The sequence below is a fragment of the Sinocyclocheilus rhinocerous genome, unplaced genomic scaffold, assembly GCF_001515625.1.
Source record: "Sinocyclocheilus rhinocerous isolate Xijiao unplaced genomic scaffold, SAMN03320098_v1.1 scaffold1802, whole genome shotgun sequence".
Classification (NCBI taxonomy): domain Eukaryota; kingdom Metazoa; phylum Chordata; class Actinopteri; order Cypriniformes; family Cyprinidae; genus Sinocyclocheilus; species Sinocyclocheilus rhinocerous.
The window spans coordinates 798,331-822,844 of record NW_015654351.1 but is presented as its reverse complement, the minus strand read 5'-3'; the positions used below and the strand labels follow the sequence as shown (position 1 = coordinate 822,844).

The 24,514-nt window shown below is 37.2% G+C and overlaps 1 protein-coding gene across 1 annotated transcript in view; it reads right to left on the bottom strand.

Annotated features, from left to right (window-relative positions):
• LOC107716993 (titin-like) overlaps window positions 1-24,514 on the bottom strand; it is a 161,854-nt gene that overhangs the window by 119,371 nt on the left and 17,969 nt on the right. The window contains 33 exon segments of the mRNA XM_016523634.1: window positions 275-463; window positions 579-704; window positions 808-1,092; window positions 1,884-2,112; window positions 2,203-2,371; window positions 2,953-3,094; window positions 3,169-3,429; window positions 3,516-3,776; window positions 3,872-4,132; window positions 4,226-4,489; window positions 4,570-4,830; window positions 4,942-5,202; window positions 5,303-5,566; window positions 5,675-5,947; window positions 6,065-6,331; window positions 6,441-6,722; window positions 6,819-8,521; window positions 8,649-8,817; window positions 8,945-9,109; window positions 9,207-9,415; window positions 9,536-9,774; window positions 9,941-10,171; window positions 10,283-10,470; window positions 10,555-10,697; window positions 10,944-11,156; window positions 11,241-11,316; window positions 11,405-11,663; window positions 11,839-11,904; window positions 13,256-13,505; window positions 13,784-13,992; window positions 14,073-14,161; window positions 14,295-14,582; window positions 14,672-14,875. Of these exon segments, the coding sequence (XP_016379120.1) occupies window positions 275-463; window positions 579-704; window positions 808-1,092; window positions 1,884-2,112; window positions 2,203-2,371; window positions 2,953-3,094; window positions 3,169-3,429; window positions 3,516-3,776; window positions 3,872-4,132; window positions 4,226-4,489; window positions 4,570-4,830; window positions 4,942-5,202; window positions 5,303-5,566; window positions 5,675-5,947; window positions 6,065-6,331; window positions 6,441-6,722; window positions 6,819-8,521; window positions 8,649-8,817; window positions 8,945-9,109; window positions 9,207-9,415; window positions 9,536-9,774; window positions 9,941-10,171; window positions 10,283-10,470; window positions 10,555-10,697; window positions 10,944-11,156; window positions 11,241-11,316; window positions 11,405-11,663; window positions 11,839-11,904; window positions 13,256-13,505; window positions 13,784-13,992; window positions 14,073-14,161; window positions 14,295-14,582; window positions 14,672-14,875 (8,496 nt within the window).

Sequence of the window (24,514 nt, the reverse complement as noted above, 5' to 3'; positions counted from 1 at the left end):
ATGGGGTCCTGGTCTTGGTAAGATCATAGATGGTAGTGGAACGTGAAATCGTGAAATCCATAATAATAATGAAATCCCTATGAGAAACAGTTTGTCCAAAGTGTATTTCAAGTTAATGACCTGATCATGCATGACATCTAAAACCCGCATTAAGCAATGGAACATGCTAAAAAAACAAAAGAAAGAAAGAAAGAAAAAAAGAAAGAAATCTGGTTGTTCAACAAGAAAAAGATGGCATTGTCTGGAGAGAAGGAACCTAAAAGTTTGCACATACCATTGACGTTCAAAACAGCAGAGCAAGAGACCATTCCCCCAGAATTGCGTGCAACACATGTGTATTCTCCTGCATCTGCAACATATGCTCTGGAGATCTCAAGCTGGCAGCTATCATCAAACTGAGAGATTCTGAAGTTGTCAGACTGCACAATTTCCTTATCTCTGAAGTACCAGGTAATCTTCAGATCTGCATAAATCAAACAAAAGCTTGTTAACTTCACAAAAATATATACATGCTTATTAAAAATTTTAAACATATTCTATTTTCCACAATTGTTTTAATTCACAGGGTTGAGCCTTACCATCTCCAGAGACACGGCACTGGAATCTGGCTGATTCTCCCTCTTCAGCAGAGGTATTTTGCAATGAGGTAATAATTACTGGTGGAGAAACTGGAGCCACCGTGTCTGGAGAAACCACTTCTGAAACTGTTCGCAAAAATCATGTTTGTGTTAAACTGTTGGTAATATGAAAGAATGTAAAACTAGTACCTAATACTGGTTTTAAACAACAGTTTGATAATGATCTCACCTTCCACATTAAGTGACGCAGAGCTTGTGGCTACTCCATAGTCATTCTTAGCTTCACAGGTGTACTGAGCTGCATCCTCTGGGAAGACTTCGATAAGCAGCAATGTGTGCTCATTTCCCTCCCTCAGGAACTTACACTTGAACCCAGAAGACAGTGCCTGAGAGTTCTTATACCAGGATACCTGAGGCTGAGGAATTCCTGTCACTTCCACAGAGAAACGTGCAGGTTTGCCAGCCTCAACAGACAAGGGCTCCATGTCCCTGATGATCTGAGGAGGCTCGGGGACTGAATTAAATTGAGACACATATTAGACAAAGCCAATTAACTTCACAGCTGAAATTATATGGGCTACAGCTATACAATGCAATTGGAATATACTGGTATGTCATTGACAGAAGGAGTTAAAGACATATATTCAGATTAGCCTAAGTATTGTACACACTACCAATCATTTGTTTTGAGGTCAGGGTGCATTAAATTGATCAAAAGTGACAGAAAAGCCTTTTCCATCATTACATTTTTTATAGAGAGATGCTGTTCTTTACAACTTCCTATTTATCAAAGCATCTTGAAAATGTGTATGATGGTTTCCACAAAAGTATTATGCAGTACAACGGTTTTCAACTGTGATAATGTTACTTGAGCACTAAATCAGCATATTAGAATAATTTCTGAAGGAACATGCCGCACTGAAGACTGGAGTAATGGCTGAAAATAGCTTTGCTATCCACATGAATAAAATAAATTTTAAAACATGTTAAAATAGAAAACAGTTTAAATTTAATATTTCATAATATTGATGTTCACTGTATTTCTGATTAAATAAATGCAACAACAACAAAAAAAGATTTGAAGAATGTTACCAACCTCAAACTTTTGAACAGCAGACTATATAATAAATAAACTGAACATTTATTTTAGTGGTGTCAAACGATTAATCGCATCCAAAATAAAAGTTTTCATTTACATAATATATGCGTGTATGCTTTTATTTTGGATGTGATTAATCGCGATTAATCGTTTGACAGCACTAATTTATTTATATATATTTATAGATATCCGAACTGTACACTCACTCTGGACATGCAGATTGACTGTGCTCCTGTTCTTTCCTGCAATGAAAGTGTATTCTCCAGCATCACTTCTGTAAGTTTCAGTGATTGTCAAGCGATGTGTCTTTCTAACTGTCACATAGTTGAAGCGCTCATCAAAAGATTGAATTTCTACACCATTTTTCAGCCAGCGGCCTTCAATGTCATCCTCATTCACTTCAAATTCAAATGTAGCCCTCTGTTTCTCAACCACCTGGAAAGCATGAAAAAAGAGAGAAAAGGTCTCGCCATGGAACATAGATAATATTTAACAACTGACTGTAATAAGACAAAGGATAGTTACAGTGATGTCCTTCTCAGCAGGCTCAGAGATGCGGACATCCTTGCCCTCCACTATGAGGTTTGCCTTGGAAACGCTTGCACCAGCAACCACAGAGTATTCTCCAGCATCAGACATGCGCACTGTCTGGATCATCAAACGCTGCAGGAATTTGTCAGTGGTGGCTTTGAATCTACAATAATAGGGAATTTATGGACAGAGTTGACATCGTAAAGACTGCAAAAAAAAAAATCACTTAATCAGTCAATTTTTTTTTGTTTGCAGTAAAACTATAGATATATCCTTAAAACAAGATTAATTATACTTAAGAACCAAAAGTGCATAATATACTAAAGGCCAGATTTACAATACAGGGCAAATTGGCGTGAGACCGCACATTCATAACAGTTCTGCGGCTGATCTACTGACAATGTGTAAATTAAAGAACACAGACGCAGACATTTTCAGAACGACCAACACAATCTACCAAGAGCAGTGCAAATTAGCGTAGGATAAAGCAGAGCAGATGATAATCTGATGCAGATAACCTGGCGCAAGCGGTTAGTAAATCTTGGCCTAAAACTTGTACTTCTCTTAATTTAAGCATTAATCAAAATTTAGTGAGATTTATTCTTTAAACAAGGAAAAAACTATTGTTAAGTAAGTCTTAAAATTTTATGTCAATATAATGTAAATACTGATATTGATTAAGAGATTTTTTTTTTGTTTTATAATTAATCTGCAGTGTACATGACATTAAAAGTGAAGATATACCTCTCAGACATCTCAAGTTCCTGCCCATCCTTCATCCACATCACAGGGACGTTGGGTTCAGAGAGCTCACATTCAAATATAGCCTTCTTCTTCTCAGTTACCTTGATATCTTTAATGTGCTTGGTGAATTCAATCACGCGAGCTGGAAAACATATTTTTGTTAGCCAATCTGTTAAGTTACATAAAGGCAGCTGTAAATATAACAACAAAACTAACCATCAACAAAGAGTTTTGCAGATGTTTCAGCAGATCCAGCCAAAAACTTGTAGTCTCCCCCATCCCCAAAGTGAACATTTCGAATAGTAAGGGAGTGAGTGAACTGTTTGCAGCGAGTTTGGCATCTATCACTGGATCGGATTTCTACTCCATTCTTCAGCCATTTGTAGGTGATGCCTTCATAGTTGACGGTCACCTCAAATGTAACCGTGTCTTTTTCTTTAGCATTGAGGTCTTGAAGCATGGATGTGATCAGAATTGCTGAAAGATTTTAAAATGCATTTGTGAATATGCTGTATATAGTAATTTTATATTTATTTCAAGTTTACAGACAACGTATTACTCACGTTTTACAGTCAGGTTACCAGACACTTTGTCATTTCCACACACAAATGTGTATTCTGAAGTATCCTCCTGACTGGCATTCATGACTTTCAGCTGATGAAGTTTGCCATGCACCACAATGCCAAACTTCTCGCTCATCTCAATCTCAACTCTATTTTTCAGCCAGATCGATGGAACATTGAAATGAGAAACTTCACACTCAAACGTTGCCACATGGGTCTCTGGAACCTCAATGTTCTTCAAAGGTTTGGTAACTCTCAAATCTGAATATATACAAGAAAGACAAAACATATTTAGAATGCCAAATTTCACATTTAAGGTGAACACTATTTAAAAGAAAAAATCTCAAAACACTTACATTCAACTTGAAGATGTGCACTGCACTGCAGATGCCCGACCACAGCAATGTATTCACCTGCCATGCGACCTTCAACACTCTGAATGATAAGTTTGTGGGCTTTCCTCTCAGACAGTATTTTAATATTTGTACTTGGCGCAAGCTCCTGATTATTGAACATCCACTGAACTGGAATGTCATCATGGGACAAACTCAGCTCAAATGAAGCAGTGGCACCCAGCAGTGACGTCACATCCTTTGGTTTTTTCACAATTTTGATAGCTAAAAAGAGATTAAAGGGTATTGAAATACATCTAACAACAGCAGACAGGTTTAATTAATTAGTACTTGAAAGATATTAAAAAAAAAACATACTTTCAACATTAAGTCTGGCATTAGCAGAGAGTTTTCCAAGTTTGAACCCATAGACTGATTCATCTTGGGTGTTACAGTTCTTGATCTTCAGGGTGTGAACCATGCCTTGGACAGTTATCTCAAATTTATCACTTGGATGAATCTCAACACCATTCTTGATCCACTGGGATCCTTTCACATCTAAATGGGTGAGTTCAATACTGAACACTGCCTCCTGGGTTTCAGTAACAGTTTGGTTCTTCATTGTCTTCCTGATTTTAACAGCTTGAATTAAAAAAAGAAAGAAATTGCATATAAATAACTTTTAACAGATTAAATAAACTATTCTGTGACGCACGGTTTACCTTCAACCTTCAAGTTGCCAGATGTCTTGGAGTTTGCCACCTGGTAGGTGTACTCTCCAACATCCTGTGGCCTGGTGATGACGATGACAAGCCGTCTGACAGCACCATTATTTTCACTCATGATATTATCGCTGAAGTCAATAGGGTGACCATCTTTAAGCCATTTGCCTTCTGTAGTAGGATTAGCAACTTCACACTCCAGCTCAGCAGTCTGGGATTCTGCTACAGTCACATCATGGAGTGGCCTATTTATAGCACCACCTAGTGGAGAGATAAAAAATAAAACATCAAAACAAGATAAGTGACATGTTTCCCATATCGTGGTGGCAAAAAAGTATGTACTTTTAAAAAGCAATTTGAATGTCTACATACCTGATACAATAAGTCTTGCTCTAGATTCCTTCTCACCAGCCATAAACATGTACTCTCCTTCCTCATCCTTCATGGCATTCAAAACAGTGAGGCTATAGTGTGTACCTTTGCTCTCAATCTTGTACTTTGGACCTGCCTTTAAAGGTTGACCCTTGAAAGTCCAGAGAGCATCAATGCCAGGATGAGATACCTCCACTTCAAATGTGACATTCTGGGTCTCAGTGCAAACACGCTCTTCCATGTGCTTAACAATAGATACAGCTATAAAACACAATGAACAATGACATAATTACCAATTATTTTAAAACAATTACATCAAGAAAAGGAATATATAATAAAAGAAATTTTGAGTGACACTCACGCTGGACAGAAAGTTTACAGGTTGAGTCTACTTTGCCAGCAATCAGTTTATACTGTCCTTCATCTGATGCGTAGGTCCTGTTAATAGCCAGTCTCTGTTTAGATCCTTTGACAACCATCTGGACTCTATCACTTGCTGTCACCAGTTTGTCGTTGTGAAACCACTTCACTGAAGTTATATCAGTAGCAGAGATTTTAGCCTCAAGAACAGCTTTAGTGCCTTCCACTGTGGAAACATCCTTTAGTGGCGCCAAGAAGCCAATAGCTGTGCAAGAAACAAAATGATTAATAAAAAACTCATTATTCTCAGGAAAATGGAAATCAATGTTTGATAACCCATTGAACATTCATTTAGAGTTAAAAGGTGGCTTACTTTGAACTGTTAGCTTTCCATTTGTAGAAATATCCTGAGCAGGAACAACAAATGAGTACATTCCTGCATCATCCTTACTGGCGTCCTCAATGAGTAGCTTATGGGTGACTTTGTCAATGACCAAGTGAATCTTATCGGAAGCAGAAATGGCTTGGCCATTCTTCATCCATGAGCCCTCAACATTTTCCTGAGAGAATCGCACCTCAAGTTGGGCAATATCACCCTCACAGATTGTCAGGTCAGAAAGACCTTGCATCAGAGTCACAGGGCGCACTAAAGTGAACCAAAAAATATTCAAGTAAGATTTATATGACAACCGAAGTTTTGCTAGAAAATGTGGTAGCCTAAAAATGCTTTTAAATACTTTAATCTTGGTTGCCTCGTACTCACATTTCATCTTAAGGGAGGCACTTGTCTTAAGATCTCCCACTTTGAAAGTGTATTTTCCCTGGTCCTCCTTCCTAACATCTTTCACAGAAAGACTATGACGACCACGACGTGCAGACACAACATATTTGAGGCTAGGAGTGATTTCTTTGTTCTCAAAATACCAGGTGCCTTCAGCATCCTCACGGGACAAAACACACTCAAACTCTCCAGAGTATGTCTCAGGTACTTCTGTATTCTCAAGATTTTTTACAATTTCAAGTGGTGCACCTGTGTAAGACATAATTAATTATTATTATTTTTTATTTGACCAAATAATTAACTGCACAAAACTGTTAAAACACTGATGTATAAGAAGATTAAACTGTGTTGTACTGACCTTCAACATAAAGTGAGGCACTGGTTCTTATGTGGTCATCGTCAATAACCACACAACTGTACTCTGCTTCGTCATTCATAGAAATGATCAGCACTGACAAGAAGTGCACCTTTCTGTCAGAGTGCATTCTGTATTTGTCACCTGAGAAAATTTCTGCATTGTTCTTCATCCATTTGACCTTCACAAATGGCTCGTTCGTCTCACATTCAAAGGTCACCATGGTGTCCTTCTCTTTAGCATTCTGATCTTCTAGAAGTTGTGTAAATGAAACAACTTGTTTGCCTAAAAGCAAAGCCAAAGAACAATGACTGAAGATTACTTTTACCATTTATGGGATTGATAACATGCAAACAGCAACAAGTTGGTAAAATATTTTACCTTGAACTAGTAGGAAAGCATGGCTTGAGGTCTCTCCAGCAATGTTCATGGCTTTGATCATTATACTTGCTGAGTCCTCAGCTAAGACATTTTTTATCACTAATTCACAGACATGGTCCTCTGGCCAATACCAGTAAACTCGGTCTGACTTCTCCAATAAGACACCATTCTTGAACCACTGACATTCTGGATCTGGTTTACCGGTGACTCTACAGCGGAAGTGTACTTCATCTCCCAGGCAAACTGTCTGGCTCTGAATCCGTTCTATGATCTTAGGAGCCTCCATGCTTGGAGAGAGCACAATTTTCTCTGGTTTGACTTTGGGAATGGTGAGTTTACTCTCCTCTTCTTTCTTCCTCTCAGCATCAGGCCCTAGTTCTTTTGCGTGATGAAGAAGTTCTTCTTTCCTCTTCTTCAGCATATCCTCATAGGACTCATTCTTCTTGCGGGACTTCAGTTCTACGGCAGTTATTGCTTCATAGTAGCCCTCCTGGGTCCTACGCTTAAATTTGCTTTTTAGCTCCTCTGTTTCTTCTGTTAATTTCTCATGGATTACTCTCTCAGTTTTCCTCAGCTTAACCACCTCCTTGGGTTCTTTAGAGGTCTCAGATGGTTTCTCAGCTTTGACAACCTCAAACGAGACTCTACCATGCTCTTGTGTTGGTACAGGAGCAGGAGCCTTAACCTCAGGTGCACGACGCAAGATTGACCTGAAGTCTTCCTTCTGCTGAATCTCAAATTTTACAAGATGCTCAGTAACACCTTCAGGGTTTTCAGCCAAAACTTTGACATCCCCTGAATCATAGGGCTTGGCATCTACAATTTCCAAGTAGTGAATACCATCAAAGTGAAGTCTGAATCGTTTACTCTTGCAGATGAGCAGTCCATTGAGGTACCAGTTAACTTTTGGGGTAGGGTAGCCGGTCACCCTACAGCGGAATTTAGCTGTTTCTCCCTCTGTAACTCTGACTGGTTCTGGAAGTAACACAATCTCTGGCTTAGTCTTTTCAAGATTATCATCTCCAGTAACTCCAGAAGGGCCACCCTCATGTGCAATACGTTCTATTTCATCTATTCTTTGTCCTCGCCTTCCCTCTGGCAACTGAGTTTCCTCAACAAGGCTTTTCTCATCTTTAACAATTAGTGTAGCAGAGGTCTGGTCAGCTCCAAACTTGTTGGTGGCTCTGCAAGTAATGACACCGCTATCTCTGGAATAAGCAGATTCGTAGTCAAGACTGCAATAGCCAAACTCACTGACCATGCGTAGTCTGTTAGCAGCTGCTAATGGCTTGCCATCATGCAGCCACTCAACAATCATGGTCGGGTCACCAATAGGGGTCAGTCTACACTCAAAGTGCGCAGGTCCAAATCGCTTCAGCCTGACTGAGGTAAGCTTCTTTTTGAAGTGAGGCTTCTGTTGCTTCTCCTTATCATAGAGGTCACCATCTTCCCACTGTTCCTGACCATAGCGAAGATGCAGTGGCTCTAACTCTGGTGCAGCAATTTCTTTGGCCTTGTAAGTTCCCTTGGGAATGATAAGCTTTTTCTCAGGCTGAGGCATTACTGCATCCACCTCAATGTTAACTTTGCAGCGTGTGGTATCTCTGCCAGCTTTGTTAATAGCAGTAGCAGTGTACCATGCGCTATCAGATCCTGTACATGATGGAATCTTGAAATGAGCTTCGCCTTTACCACCCTCAATCCTAATAAACAAGTAAATTCAGTTAACTGTAATACAGAAATGTATTTTTTACAGCATGCACATCATCACAGAGAGTAACATTTTGATTATTTACTTACACCTGTATATTTTCAGTATTGAAAACTTACCTAATATGTGGGTGTTTATGTGGGGAGATTATGTCACTGTTCTTCAGCCAAACAATGTCAGGAAGGGGGTTGCCAATAGCTTTAACAGCTAGCTCAACCAAAGTACCCTCTTTAACGCTGATGTTTCTTAGCTTTTCCACAAATTGTGGTCTCACCAAGTTTTCCTTGGCTAAACATGACAAAAATGTAAAATTGAAGAAATGCCGTTAGAACGCTTTAGAATGCAGTTGGCCTGAAGTGACTGTTTTACAGAAAGTCATTCTTTAAATGAAACTGTAGTGTATGTAGCATTGTACCTTCAACAGTGAGAGTCATAGATACGGTTGTCTTTCCAGCTCTGTTCTGAGCAACAACTGTCCACTCTCCAGAGTCCTGAGGCATGGCAGGAACCACAATCATTGACTGAGTTCCATCCTCCTTTACCACAATCTTGTGGGTGTAATCATTGACCACTTGTTGTCCTGTGATGAAAAAGTACAGTTGTCGTGCCATGGCAATAAAAGAATGTCCATTGTTTAAAAACCTCCTACACAACTGGGATATGCAGTTATCACTAACCATTGTGGAACCAATAAGTTTCAGGCATGGGTCTCCCAACTACTTTCAGATCAAATCTTGCAGTCTGTCCCTCAGAGCACTTGAAGGATGATGGCTTCTGTACAAACACAGGCTTGTAGAGTCTTTCTAGCTGGGCCTCGTCTGTCTCATCAAGTCTACGAGCAGGTGATCGACCAGGAGAACGACTTGTGGAGCGTGGTGATGTGGACCTGAAAAATTAAGTATTTTTAATATCTTGATCTGATAAGTACTCTTATTGCAATATCATGTAATTTGCTGTAGTGATATTACAAACTGTGATTTTCTCAGATTGAGAAGTCAAAACCTACCTGATTCTTTGAACTGTCCCTGGCTGAGGAAGCTGTGTTTGTGCTATACCAGTTGGCTCCACATACAGCTTTCCAGAGCTGACAGCATTACCCTTTATGTTACTGACCAAAGCAGTATAGATGCCCTCATCTTCTGACAGCACTGTAGGAAGGCGCAGACTGGCTCTACCATCCTGCAGAACCTCCATCTGATAACGGCCTCCATGTGTGATACGCTTGCCATCTTTGTACCAGATGATCTATAGTTCAAATAATACAACAGTTCATTCCATTCCTCTATTTTGACAGGCCAGGTATTCATAATATTCAGTACAATAGCAGTTTTGCTAGTGATATTGCTTAAACGTTATACTAACTTAGTTGAATGAATATTGAATACGTTTAAAGATAACAATTTAATCTTACCTTAGGGAGAGGGGTTCCTGTCATCCTGCAATGAAAAGTTGCACTCATTCCCTCCCTGAGTCTGTAGCTTTTAACTGGAGTATTAAAGACTGGATAAATAGCATCATGTTCAGAAACACTCATATCGAACTGCTCCCCATCCTCAATCACCAGCTCCTGGTAAGTAATCTTCAGCAAGCGGAATTCAATTTCTTGGATGAATCTTTGCTCCAAGTTAGATATTTGTAACTCCTGTAAAAAATGTAATTGTAAGATTCATTCTCACACTTTGTGAATTAAGTTGGTTTTCATGTATGATGTATGATTTTAAAATAGGATTTAGCAGCTTAAAATCTTTCATACCTGCTCTGAAATGAAGGACTGCATTATCTGGGTTTGTTGAGCCATCCTTCTCTGCATGAGCATCTGCTCTTTCTCAGTTACAGTCTCAACAACAGCAGGTATGTCAGCCACTTTTGGCTCCTCTATTATAGTAGTTACTTCGGTCTTGAATGTCTCTTCCTGTTTCTTCATATACAGCTCATATGCCTCTGTAAAATGCAGAAAAACACTACGTTTAACATTTGAACTAACATACTATTGCCATTTATAATAAAGCCACCCAGAAAACTAACCTTCATCAAGCAGCATGGCTGAAGCAGAAATCTCTCCAAGTGGGTTTCTAGCAAAGATGGTGTATTCTCCAGCATCATCAGCAAATGTCATGGAGATCTCAAGCTTGCATGCTCCTGTGTTCTTATTGTAGGCTACTCTGTACCTAGAAGATGCATGAGTTTTTTTCATATTAACATATTTGCATCATAGAAACTGAATTAAAGCAGAAGAAAATACATAAAAACCTAGTCACAATAGACATAAAACTAGCACATAATTTGTTTATGCACTTATTTATTATAAACAAGTCTGAGTACTTTTTACTCACAGAAATGAAAAAAAGTATGGTAAAAATGAGTTACAAACAATTCACATTACAAAGTGTATATATGTACAGTTTAAAACATACCTGTATCCAGTAGTAAGTGGAATTCCACTCTTCTTCCAGTAAATATGAGGCTTGGGGCTTCCTCCGACTTGGCACTCAAAGACTATGCTGTCTCCCTCCACAAGCTTTTGTACTGTGGGTTTCTTCACAAAGAATGGGGCAACTCCAGCCTCCACAGACTCGGAGACAGCACTTATTTCAGACATGGTCTCCTCTTTGGCTTCAACTGTAACCCTGTTTTTAAACACCAAGGATTCAGACTGCAAATATTATACTATTTAATATAGTATAACACCACAAAGATTTCCATTAACTTACTGTCTTTCCTGAGCAGACATTTCAATGTGTTCAGAGACAGTAGAAAAATCCTCCCGACTTTCAATGTCTTCTGACACTGAAGATGAAAATTGAACAGTACAAATCAGGTTGCAATCACACAGGTCATATCATTTTAAGACAAGTCAAATGTCATGATCTGTTACCTTTAACAAGCAGGTAGCAAGAGGTGCTGATAGTTCCAGCCTCACTGGTAGCAGTGCAAGTGAAGCGGCCACTATCTTCAGCAAAGGCCTCACGGATCACCAAGTGGGCATAGCTGTTTTCATAAGTGATCTGGAAGTCAATTGAGTTCTCAATTCTGTAATCCTCTCTGAACCACATAATGGCTGGGGTAGGGTGGCCTGAAATCTGGCACTCCAGAGTGACAGACTCTCCCTCGATGACAGTAACGTTCTTCAAACCCTGGACAAAGTAAAAACAGAATTAAATATTTAAACTTTACAAGATATCTGACACATATTGGTGCACTCTATAATTTATACTAGCCAAAATAGTAGTCATATTGGACTTACACTAATACTTTCATGTGTACATAAGTTTTTAATGAGGAAAAATTACTGAGTGCTCATTAACTCACAGCCACAATAGTTGGAGGCATCACTTGCTCTTTTGTGAGGGATGGGATTGCTGCAGTCTCAACAATCTGGATTGCAAAAAGAAACAAATCGAATGTATAAATTATTAAAGTATTATTATTATTTTTAATCTTTCTTGCAGCTTTTTCATTCACGCCTTTTCAGGCTTGTGGGGCTGAAATAGAAGAGCAAATACAAATCAGCAGTTCGTAACAGTTATATGACACAATGATTGATGGATAAAAGAGAAAAGATGGTGAAAGAGCATGATTCCCCAGTGAAGCAGGTGAGATCTGTACAGAACAGCTTGTGTTTACAATGGACAAAAAGCAGGGGGCGATATTGTACTTGCATTCATTCAGAGTGATTTCAATCAGATTAACTACATGAATCTACACACACACACACACACACACAAAAAACAGCATAAGATTGTGTGATGCCCCTGTAAATGTGTCAGCATTTTCAAGACGCGTCAGGCGCCGGCTGTCGAGGATGCGCTCAGGACAATTCAGACATTGCAGTGCATCAGAGGTAAAAAAAGCATATAAATACTGTTCAGTTTCTTGCACAGACCGATCGTTTCGTGTCTTTACACATCAATGTATAGTCACGAGCCGCAGGGTTTAATTTGGTTTTGTTTGTGTATGTTTTTTTTTACTCAAAGCCGTGATTCCCATTCACTTCCATTATAATAAGACTGACAGACTGCAACGGTTTGAGTTAAAAATCTTCGTTTGTGTTCTACTAAAGAAACAAAGTCACCCACATCTTGGATGCCCTGGGGGTAAGCAGATAAACATCAAATTTTAATTTTTGGGTGAACTATCCCTTTAACAGCGGATTTACTATATAAGAAGTGTTGTCTTTTGTGATGAAAGTGGTTAAATAGTATGCAACAATCACACATCTATTCAGATGGAAGAAAATCTTTATGAAAATGTATTGCCAATTGATGTTAAATATCAGTTACAAAACTACAAAATGGCAAGTTGGTGAAACTTGCTGGGCTAACATGCAAAACAAAGCGTGACTATTTAAGGTGTGACAATGAGGTGTGAAAACAATCGTTCCTGCCCCCACTGGATCTGACGTGGTTTCATTTACACTTCAGGTTAACAGTAGTCTCATTAATTTGTGTGTGGTCTCCTTTTAATCTCAATCTGTTTGCAGTAGAAGACAAATGATCTGAAATGGCTTCAAATGAGCTTTTGTCAGCATTGAGCAATGCAGCATTGTCATGTTTTTTGGTACATTTCTATTCAATGCATTTTTGTATTTCTTACTTAAAATGTAGTTATTCATTACTTTAAAACTTCAAGTAATGAATATTTTCCATTTCAAATTATCACAAAGACAAAATGCCACTTTTTACCCACTAGAGGTCATAGTTGCAAAAAATAGACCTACCTCTTTGACAGCAAATCCACCAGCTTGTTGTTGCATAGCAAAAGAACCTTCCCAATGCTGCTCCTTGTGGACAAATGTGGAGGAAGTCTGGACATATGAGGCCCCAGTAGTCATGCTGGTATAACTGGATTCTCCTACGTAACCCTCCTGCTTCCATGGAGGCAGTACATCTGCACCCTGTGCGACTTGTTTGAGTGTAGTCATTGGGGACTTGACTGGTCTGATAGGGGACACGGACAATCTTGAAGGGGAAGCAGGCCTAAAAATAAGACAAGGGGGGAAAAGAATTAACAAAGAACAAATGCTACATAAGAAAGAGGTTTAATTTACTGTAAAGATAAGTTAACATTGGTTGCACAGAACACAAATTTATTACATCATCATTGCACTTACTTTTTCATAAGTGTGGGTAAGGAAACATTACATGTCACTATTGAGCTCAGTTCATTTATTTGGAATATGTGCACTCATACAAGGTATTGGTATATGTAAAGGTATCTACTAAAAAGTAGTAATGGTGTTGAAAATATACTTCACCTGTGAGGTGTGTGAATGGGGGCTTTAACAGGCCTCACAGGGGAAGGTGACTGATGGCGCATAGCTGCGACCTTTGACACTCCTCCCGGTGGGGTTGGGGACTTGGAGGTCGGCTTAGGAGGCACACAGGGTGGTGCCTTGTGAGCCAAATCACTATCCTCTATTTGCATTTCCATCATGGCTGCGGACTCAAAGGAGGCCTCCATTCTCTGTGAAGGACATGTAACACTGAGTTAACATGTTCTTTGGCAGTTAGCATTAGGTGGGATTTTGTCAGGATGTTAACTACCTTTTCAACTCTAGCCTGGCGAGTCTGTGAAATCTGAGAAGTTGAAACAAAAGTCTTGGTCTTCTTTGCAGGCACTGCAACCTCCTCACCTGAAATGTAAAAAATACACATATAAAAAAGATACATGCATACATACATACACATATATATTTATATAGTATAGGCCTACCCTATATCAAAAAATATCAAGTTAATTTATTTAATTTGGAAATCAAATCAAACCTTGAACCAGAAGTTCAGCTGTAGAGGTAGTACGTCCACTGCTGTTAGAAGCACTGACAGAATAAGTTCCAGAATCTTCTGGGAAGGCCTCGGCAATCAACAAACTGTAAAGGTCTCCGTCTTGAACAATCTGAAAGTCAGCAGAGCTCTGAATCTCAGCTCCCTCTCTGTAGAACTTCACCACAGGTGTAGGGATTCCTGCAACTCGAACATCCAGTCTCACTTGGCTTCCTTGTCTAACAGTCACACTCTGTAGTCTCTGAATGAAGTTTGGTGGCGCAGTTTCCACTTTGAGACGAACAAAAAAAAACACACTTTTGTTTGGCACAAAAAGTAAAATGACAGAAATGTACACAGCTGTTTCTATGACTGCTTACCTGTAACCAGCAGTTCAGCAGTGCTAGTGGCTTGTCCAGCACCATTGGTGGCTCTCACAGAAAATCTTCCACTGTGTGCGGCTGCCACAGCGGGGATCATCAGAACAGCGCGGCCATCGCTGAACGAGATCTGAGCGCCGGGCAGAGCGGCAGCAGTAAGAACCTGGCCATCACGAAACCAGCTCACCTCTGGAACTGGATTACCTACAGAAAAATAGTGGAAGAAATTATTAAATAATCGATTTTAGCCAGTGTTTTCCAATCTTTTTGTCTTATATACCCCCACAGCCCAATCAGTAAAGCTCAGGTAGCCCTTTATCAATGCCAAAACATGCAGTATGTATGTACTTTTTTCTTCTGTGCTTACCACTAACTTGAGCCTCGAACGTTGCAGCACTACCCTCAAGTGCCACAATGCTATATATATATATATATTATAATCTATATATATATCTTAAAAATGTGATAGTGATATAACTGAAAATCTTATCCTACTCATAGACTTTGCTTGGAATATTGTTAATAAATCAACAATATTTTTCCAACCCATTTCAGGTTTAGGGTATCCAAAATAACATGAAAATGAGCATTTTGACATGGTTACACGCACTTCACTCCAAAAGTTTAATAATCTACAAAAAATACACATACAAGCATTACAAACGGCTTCACACGTGTATCATATAGATATTTCCCATACATAATACAAAATATAATTTGTGTTTAGACTCTCATCTCATATAAACACTAAAACAACAAGATAATTTAATAATTACAGACAAATAAAGATCATTACAACTGCTTAACACAAAGAAAGAAAGAATGTTGGAGCTTGTGTTGACATGGTAGAAGGCACCCTAGGAAAAAAAGAATCAAGTAGTGAATACCACATTACAGTCAGATAATTGCTTAATGCCAACTGAATCAATTATATATACATATATTTACTTGACAAACTAGGTGGGCTATTTTTAGCTGTAAAAGAAATTAACTGACTAATCACTAACACCCCCTGCCCCCACCCACACCTGGCCATCAGCAGCCTGTCATTTGTGAGAACTGTGAATGGCAGAGCTGTTGAGTGTCAGGTCAAGCACCCAATTGAATATGTTAGAAATGTGTGAACAGCGCACTGTGAGCTGTAAGATAAGGCTATGAAACACCTAAACACATAACTAACTTAACTAAAAAGTCCTGATCGCCAAGATATTTTAACAGTAAAGCAGGATAAGACCTATATAACTGATGTTTCAAATTACAACTGCTTAACACAAAGAAAGAAAGAAAGAAAGAAAGAATTTACACGCAGTTAAGCCATCTGCATCATTAGCTATACGGAAGAAACCAACAGGTGAGAGCGGACAAGCATTGACTCGCAATCACAGAGTCAAACTATTTGTGTAATAAATATCAATAATAGATTTTTTTTTTTTAAATGCCAATACAAATTTAATTCTGACTAAATGGCATCATGTGTGAACGCTGATATTCACTATGACAGAAATGGCAGTCTCCAAAAATAATCTGTCCCTTCTTTGATTGACAGTCACCATGTGGCACATAGCTGGAGGTGCAACTGATATCTCTGCTGTGGATTCCCTTAAAAAGACTTCATGGCCCAGCTGGGTCACCACTCTAATGCTATCACAGGCTATTCTTGGCTATTCTGAAATCATTTCAGACCACTTAATAACTTTGAGCATTATTATGTTTTATAAAAGTAACACAGACTATCTCATACTCAATCAAATAGCACATTGTAAGCAACAGCACTTTTATTTTGCTTTAAAAAGGTGTGCAAGCATGTATGATTGTAGCTTATAAAAAGACTTGTTTTAATGACTGTGTTCTACAGAGTAAATGCCACTTACTTGTATCACAAGGTTGCCTACACTTGATGGGACTGTGCCCAGGTGGCTAGTGCCTCAGCAACAATCCTCTTATCCAAAATGTTTCCAGAAAATCCAAGGTGAGAACGGTTAGGCCCCGTTATAACCCAAAAAACAAAACTACACAGGGTCTAAACCGTGTAGTTTTGCTTTTCCCTTGCAATCCCTACACCCGAGGCAAGGCTGGGAATGCTCCAAGCTCAGAACTGCTAACATAGTTGTTTTAGTTTATATACCTCGAGTCTAGTCTGCATCATCACTAACAAGCCACTCCCAATTGGTCTCTTTGCAAAGCATCATGGGAAAGTGATGCATTTTACGCAACCTCACACCTGTTACTCAATGGTCCCCCTCCGAGAAGTTAATGCAAGCTTGATATACCTCCCACTCTGGAGTTTCTTTACTACATTGGGTTTGTGGATTCAATGTTCATGCAAGTAAATGATTATGCTCATGCCCATTCAATGACATGCAATGCTGAAAACCCTTATGGCAGGCATTAACCTGTTGATGACCAAAAGGAGAGACTGGCTGTCCCTGTCACTCAAAGGAAAGGCAAGGCAAGGCAACCCCCACAGTAAGGGACGGATATACTGGTAACAGAATGCTTGCTAACTTGCCTATTTTTGAAATTTCTTATAATCATCCAAATTTGAGGGAGTCTTGATGAACAAAACATCACATTTTACAACTTTGTTTCAATGGCCCTGTTGGCGTTTTAAAGAAAAAAAGTACATTTAAGCTCTAAAATGCACTGCTTATGCAACAACAATATCACAGGCTATTCTTGGCTATTCTGAAATCATTTCAGACCACTTAATAACTTTGAGCATTATTATGTTTTATAAAAGTAACACAGACTATCTCATACTCAATCAAATAGCACATTGTAAGCAACAGCACTTTTATTTTGCTTTAAAAATGTGTGCAAGCATGTATCATTGTAGCTGATAAAAAGACTTGCTTTAATGACTGTGTTCTACAGAGTAAATGCCACTTACTTGTATCACAAGGTTGCCTACACTTGATGGGACTGTGCCCAGGTGGCTAGTGCCTCAGCAACAATCCTCTTATCCAAAATGTTTCCAGAAAATCCAAGGTGAGAACGGTTAGGCCCCGTTATAACCCAAAAAACAAAACTACACAGGGTCTAAACCGTGTAGTTTTGCTTTTCCCTTGCAATCCCTACACCCGAGGCAAGGCTGGGAATGCTCCAAGCTCAGAACTGCTAACATAGTTGTTTTAGTTTATATACCTCGAGTCTAGTCTGCATCATCACTAACAAGCCACTCCCAATTGGTCTCTTTGCAAAGCATCATGGGAAAGTGATGCATTTTATGCAACTTCACACCTGTTACTCAGTGGTCCTTCCACAAAGTTAATGCAAGCTTGATATACCTCCCACTCTGGAGTTTCTTTACTACATTGGGTTTGTGGATTCAATGTTCATGCAAGTAAATGATTATGCTCATGCCCATTCAATGACATGCAATGCTGAAAACCCTTATGGCAGGCATTAACCTGTTGATGACCAAAAGGAGAGACTGGCTGTCCCTGTCACTCAAAGGAAGGGCAAGGCAAGGCAACCCCCACAGTAAGGGACGGATATACTGGTAACAGAATGCTTGCTAACTTGCCTATTTTTGACATTTCTTATAATCATCCAAATTTGAGGGAGTCTTGATGAACAAAACATCACATTTTACAACTTTGTTTCAATGGCCCTGTTGGCGTTTTAAAGAAAAAAGTACATTTAAGCTCTAAAATGCACTGCTTATGCAACAACAAGAGTTTGTAGCCACTGTGTAAAATTCAACACCACTAAAAGCTCCTAAAAGTATTTTTACTCATTATACTTTAAAAGATTTTATGTCTTCAGGTCCAAAACAGTTGGTGGCTTTTAATCTTTAGCTTAGCATGTTAATGCTATTCTATAACAGAATATTAAGAACTTTTTTTCTTCACATAAATGAATCCTAGCTGACTCTAAAATACATCGTCTTTACAATAAGAATGACTCTCATTCTAAAATTAGCTACAATTCTGTGTTTTTCTGTCAATATGGGGTGCTGTGTGTACATTAATGAGGAAAAAAAATTAACTTAAATGATTTTAGCAAATGGCTGCAATATAACAAAGAGTGAAAAATTTAAGGGGGTCTGAATACTTTCCGTACCCACTGTACATCGTCTTTACAATAAGAATGACTCTCATTCTAAAATTAGCTCATTAAAACAGGGTAAATAAGCCTGCAGAAAGCAATATAACTTTCACATTCTCCTGACCTGGCCTCAATTTTCCATGATAGTGAAATACTGATAAACCAATGATCCAGCCTGATTATTAAACCTTAAACATGAATAAACCTGGCTATATTATAAATCTGGGTGATGAGACACGGAATACAATGAAAACGGAAAGCATTAGCCTTATGCTAACATAAGCTTGCAGTTAGAGGAGAGAAATAACTGATAATACGTGCCAAGGAAGAGTGGGCATTTCATCACAATCACATTACAAGCTAAACCAAGAGACCACCTCTCAAACATCAATATATACATCTTGCTTTAACTATTTTTATACTTTTACCATTTACCAAATTGTTGCAAAAGGTGAGCATTGCCGTGTTGGCACTTTGTGGAAAGTTGGTGGTTCGAAAATGGAAGAAAAAAAAAATACATCAGTGTTTCATTAATTTTCCTTAAATGTGAGCCAAATATTACAAGCTATTAAAAACAATCATAATAAATAAAATTTTCTTAGCATTGTTCATTGTGATCATTATTAACCATAAATTAAATAAAGACAAAAGAAAGATCCATTTACTGTCCAACTTTTGGTCAAAAGTTCATGTGGAGTTCAGTAAAGTATTGGTATGAGATTGGATATTTGGTATGACTAAATATAATTTACATTTCTCTTGGTCACACTTATTATAGTATGAATAGTATTGTCACCAAAAAATTAGCCATCAAAATCAGCTTGCATATTTTACATATCTTGCAATGCATTTGCAGCAGAAAAAAAACAATGTGCAGTTCTGCAAATGTAAAATTTTGATAAAAATTCAAAGTGACAATAAAACAACAAAACTGGTGTTTTCACCTGCCAAGCCAGCTTCCTAGTTAGTGGTAAACAGCTGCCACTAGTACTCCTGCTGGTATTCACGTTGATGCAAATAGGTCCAGAAGTATAATGTGAAAAGGGACCAGTGGGGGCAGGGAAAGAGCTGTGGGATAAATCCCTGATCCTAACCAATCAAACAAAGTATACCAAGAAGCACACTCTGGTCAGGCTCTTAAACTTCATTAAAACTTATACAATTTACTTTATACAATGACAAGACAATTAAAGCTTAAGTTAGCCATCACATCTTCTGTCATTTTATCAAATAGGGTGGAATATTCAAGAGCATGATAAATAACAAACAACAGAATAATACAATAATAGATAGAGTATTTTAGTTTATTTTCCCACCAAAAATGTCACTTCCCAGAGGATGATGTCATTGTGGAACTGGTTTGTGTTACTTAAAAGATAAAAAAAGATATAAAAAGATATCACAAAAGACTAGTAGGATATAGCTGGTACAGGACAAACCAATAAATTCACTACACAAGAAAACTAATTTCAATTAGAGACAGAAAACGAAAGAAACATTTGAAAAACGTCTTAATAAATTGGTAGGTTTCACTTTAAAAATTGAAATGCACTGCATAGTGAAAGATCCAAGGACAGTTTAGCTATGGAACAGAACAGTCACATTATAGTGGACTACCATGTCCCCAGTTAGACCCCTGAGTCATTCAGGGCTTAATGTCTGTTGGCAAAAAGCTAGACTGGCCAAAGCAATACAAGTGTGTGTGTCAGAAGGACTGAAATCAAAATAGTGAACAAAGTGTGAAATGAAAATAACTCTTCTGGACAAGCAGCAAAAGAAACAACCACTGGCAGACAAAAATTCACAGCATGAATGTGATATACTGATAACCAATATTACTCATGTTAAAATAATTTGAGTAATGTGTCAGACTTTCTAGATAAACTAACACCAAATGTATGTATATTACAGGCAGCTGTGGTACGATCCCAGGAACTAGAAATACAGCAATATGTTTTATTGTAGATATTAAAAGTGATGTTATTATTTTTGTATCTGAAACACTGAAGTATTAATTTCATATAGATTTACCTGGATATGGCTTTCATACATGTTGAGTTACAAAAGTTTCAAGAAGGTGGCACTCCGTGGCGTGCAGCTACTTCAGAAAAGAACAACGTGTTAATAATAAACTAAGCTAAATTGGTATTGTAAATACACGAGACAAAAACGAACAAACCAAAATGCCACCGAAGAAAATCAGCAGCATGGTTGAGAAGGAGTTGGAGGAGATTAGAAAATTTTGAGATGTTGATGATGGGAGTTGGTCAATATTCAAATGGACTGTGTGTCTGACCATTTACAATGTCACTGTAAGTACGAAAATTTGAATTTTAAATCCTTCAATCACACAGATCATAAAATGTACGAGACTGAAAATGATATTGACCCAGAAAATCACTTTTTTAATAATGTAAATATCAATGATAAATGATAAATTTAATAGAAATGTGAATATGGAGGGGGTATTATCAGTAATACATTTAAACAGTAATGGGGAGTTGGTCAATATTCAAATGGACTGTGTGTCTGACCACTTACAATGTCACTGTAAGTACGAAAATTTGAATTTTAAATCCTTCAATCACACTGATCATAAAATGTACGAGATTGAAAATGATATTGACCCGGAAAATCACTTTTTTAATAATGTAAATATCAATTGTTGTGAGTATTATACTGAAGATAAATTTAATAGAAATGTGAATATGGAGGGGGCATTATCAGTAATACATTTAAATAGTAGAAGTCTTTATAAAAATTTCATACATATTAAGGATTATTTGCGTCAGTTTAATAAATTTAATGTGATTGCTGTGTCAGAGACTTGGCTTGATAAGGAGAAAGTACATGAAGTAGACTTGGAAGGGTATAATTTGTTTACGGTAAACAGCGTTAATAAGAAAGGAGGAGGAGTTGCGTTGTATGTTGACACAGCACTAAGATGCAATCTGATTAAAAGTATGTCAGTAACTATAGAAAATATTTTGGAATGTGTAACTATAGAAATCGATATTGAAAGATCTAAAAATATGATTATCAGTTGTGTGTATAGATCACCAGGAACTTGTACGGATACCTTTATGAATCATTTATTTGGTATGCTTGATAAATGGAATGAGAACAAGGTACAAATTATATGTGGAGATTTCAATATTGATTTGTTGAATCCAAATGGAATAAGAGGATAACAGATTTTACTGACACTCTGTATAGTAAAGGTTTATTTCCTGTGATTACAAAACCTAGTAGAATAACTAAAGATACTGCTACATTAATAGACAATATATATACAAACGAAATTGAAGGGAAAATAGTAGGAGGGTTATTTATAAATGATATGACTGACCATCTTCCAGTTTTTGCAATCTTTCAAAGACTATTTGAAAAAACAAAAGGAAATAGGATAAATAGCTTTAAAACAATTCGACATAGAACACCAGAAGTCATTGCTGCTCTCAGTGAGGACTTAAAGAATCAAAATTGGAGTGAGGTTTATGTAAGTAAAGATCCTAATAGTGCTTATGATGCTTTTTTGTCCATATTAATTGAAAAATATGAAAAACATTGTTTGTCTAAGAGGACTGTAAAAAAGCAAAAAAACGAGGATAAACCATGGATTACTAAGGAAATAGAGAACGCATGCAAAAAGAAAAATGCATTATACAGGAAATGCTGTGTCAGAGACTTGGCTTGATAAGGAGAAAGTACATGAGGTAGAATTGGAAGGGTATAATTTGTTTACGGTAAACAGAGTAAATAAGAAAGGAGGAGGAGTTGCGTTGTATGTTGACACAGCGTTAAGATGCAATCTGATTAAAAGCATGTCAGTAACTATAGAAAATATTTTGGAATGTGTAACTAGAAATCGATATTGAAAGATCTAAAAATATGATTATCAGTTGTGTGTATAGATCACCAGGAACTTGTTCGGATACCTTGGCTTTATGAATAAATTATTTGGTATGCTTGATAAATGGAATGAGAACAACGTACAAATTATATGTGGAGATTTCAATATTGATTTGTTGAATCCAAATGGAAATAAGAGGATAACAGATTTTACTGACACTCTGTATAGTAAAGGGTTATTTTCTGTGATTACAAAACCTAGTAGAATAACTAAAGATACTGCTACATTAATAGACAATATATATACAAACGAAATTGAAGGGAAAATAGTAGGAGGGTTATTTATAAATGATATGACTGACCATCTTCCAGTTTTTGCAATCTTTCAAAGACTATTTGAAAAAACCAAAGGAAATAGGATAAATAGCTTTAAAACAATTCGACATAGAACACCAGAAGTCATTGCTGCTCTCAGTGAGGACTTAAAGAATCAAAATTGGAGTGAGGTCTATGTAAGTAAAGATCCTAATAGTGCTTATGATGCTTTTTTTGTCCATATTAATTGAAAAATATGAAAAACATTGTTTGTCTAAGAGGACTGTAAAAAAGCAAAAAAAAAAACGAGGATAAACCATGGATTACTAAGGGAATAGAGAAAGCATGCAAAAAGAAAAATGCATTATACAGGAAATTTATAGTAACTAGAACTAAACAAGTGGAAAATAAATATAAGATATATAAAAATTAATTAATAAGCATTATAAGATTTAGTAAAAAGGACTATTATAATAAGTTATTGGACAAGCATAAGAATAACATACAAACAACATGGAAAGTATTTAATAGTATAATTAAAAAGAATACTGAAAAAGTAGATTACCCAAATTATTTTGTTAATGATGATAAATTAAGTATAAATAAAATGAATGACATTGTCAATGAATTTGTATTTTGTAAATATTGGGTACAATTTAGCAAAAGAGATTGTGGAGCAGAGAACTGGGGATAGAATAGGTGAAATGAATATTTCCAGTAATGATTACTCAATGTTTATTAGGGGAGTTGACGAAAAGGAAATACTTGACATTGTTAATAATTGTAAGAACAAATATTCCACTGATTGTAATGACATTGACATGTCGTTAATAAAAAATATTATAGAATATATAGTAAAACCATTTACACACATTTGTAATCAGTCCTTTTTAACAGGCATATTCCCTAGTAATATGAAAACAGCTAAAGTTATTCCTATTTTTAAAAGTGGAGATCGGCATCTTCTTAACTATAGACCAGTTTCTGTTCTTTCCCAGTCCTCAAAAATTCTAGAGAAAATATTTGTGCGCAGGCTTGATAATTTTATAGACAAACACAAATTATTAAGTGATCTTCAGTATGGCTTTAGAACGAACAGGTCGACCTCAATGGCTGTGATGGAACTGGTAGAAGAGAGTTCTTCTTCAGTGGATAATAATGAATATACTGTGGGGGTGTTCCTAGATTTAAAAAAAGCTTTTGACACTATTGATTGTGGCTTATTAATGATGAAACTGGAGAGATATGGTATAAGAGGAAAAGCCTTTGCTTGGATAAAAAGTTACCTCGATGACAGATATCAATTTGTACAAATAAATAATGTTAAATCAGATGTAATGAAAGTTACTTGTGGTGTTCCGCAAGGTTCGGTGTTAGGCCCCAAATTGTTTGTACTGTACATAAATGATATTTGTAAAGTGTCTAAAGTATTAAAAATGGTTTTGTTTGCTGATGAAAAAATTTATATTGTTCGGGGAAAAACTTGGAACAACTTCTGAATACAGTGGAAATCGAACTCATGGTTTTCAAAAAATGGTTTGATGATAATAGACTTTCACTGAATTTAAGTAAAACTAAGTTTATAATATTTAGTAATCGACAAAGTAATAATAAAATAAAATTAAG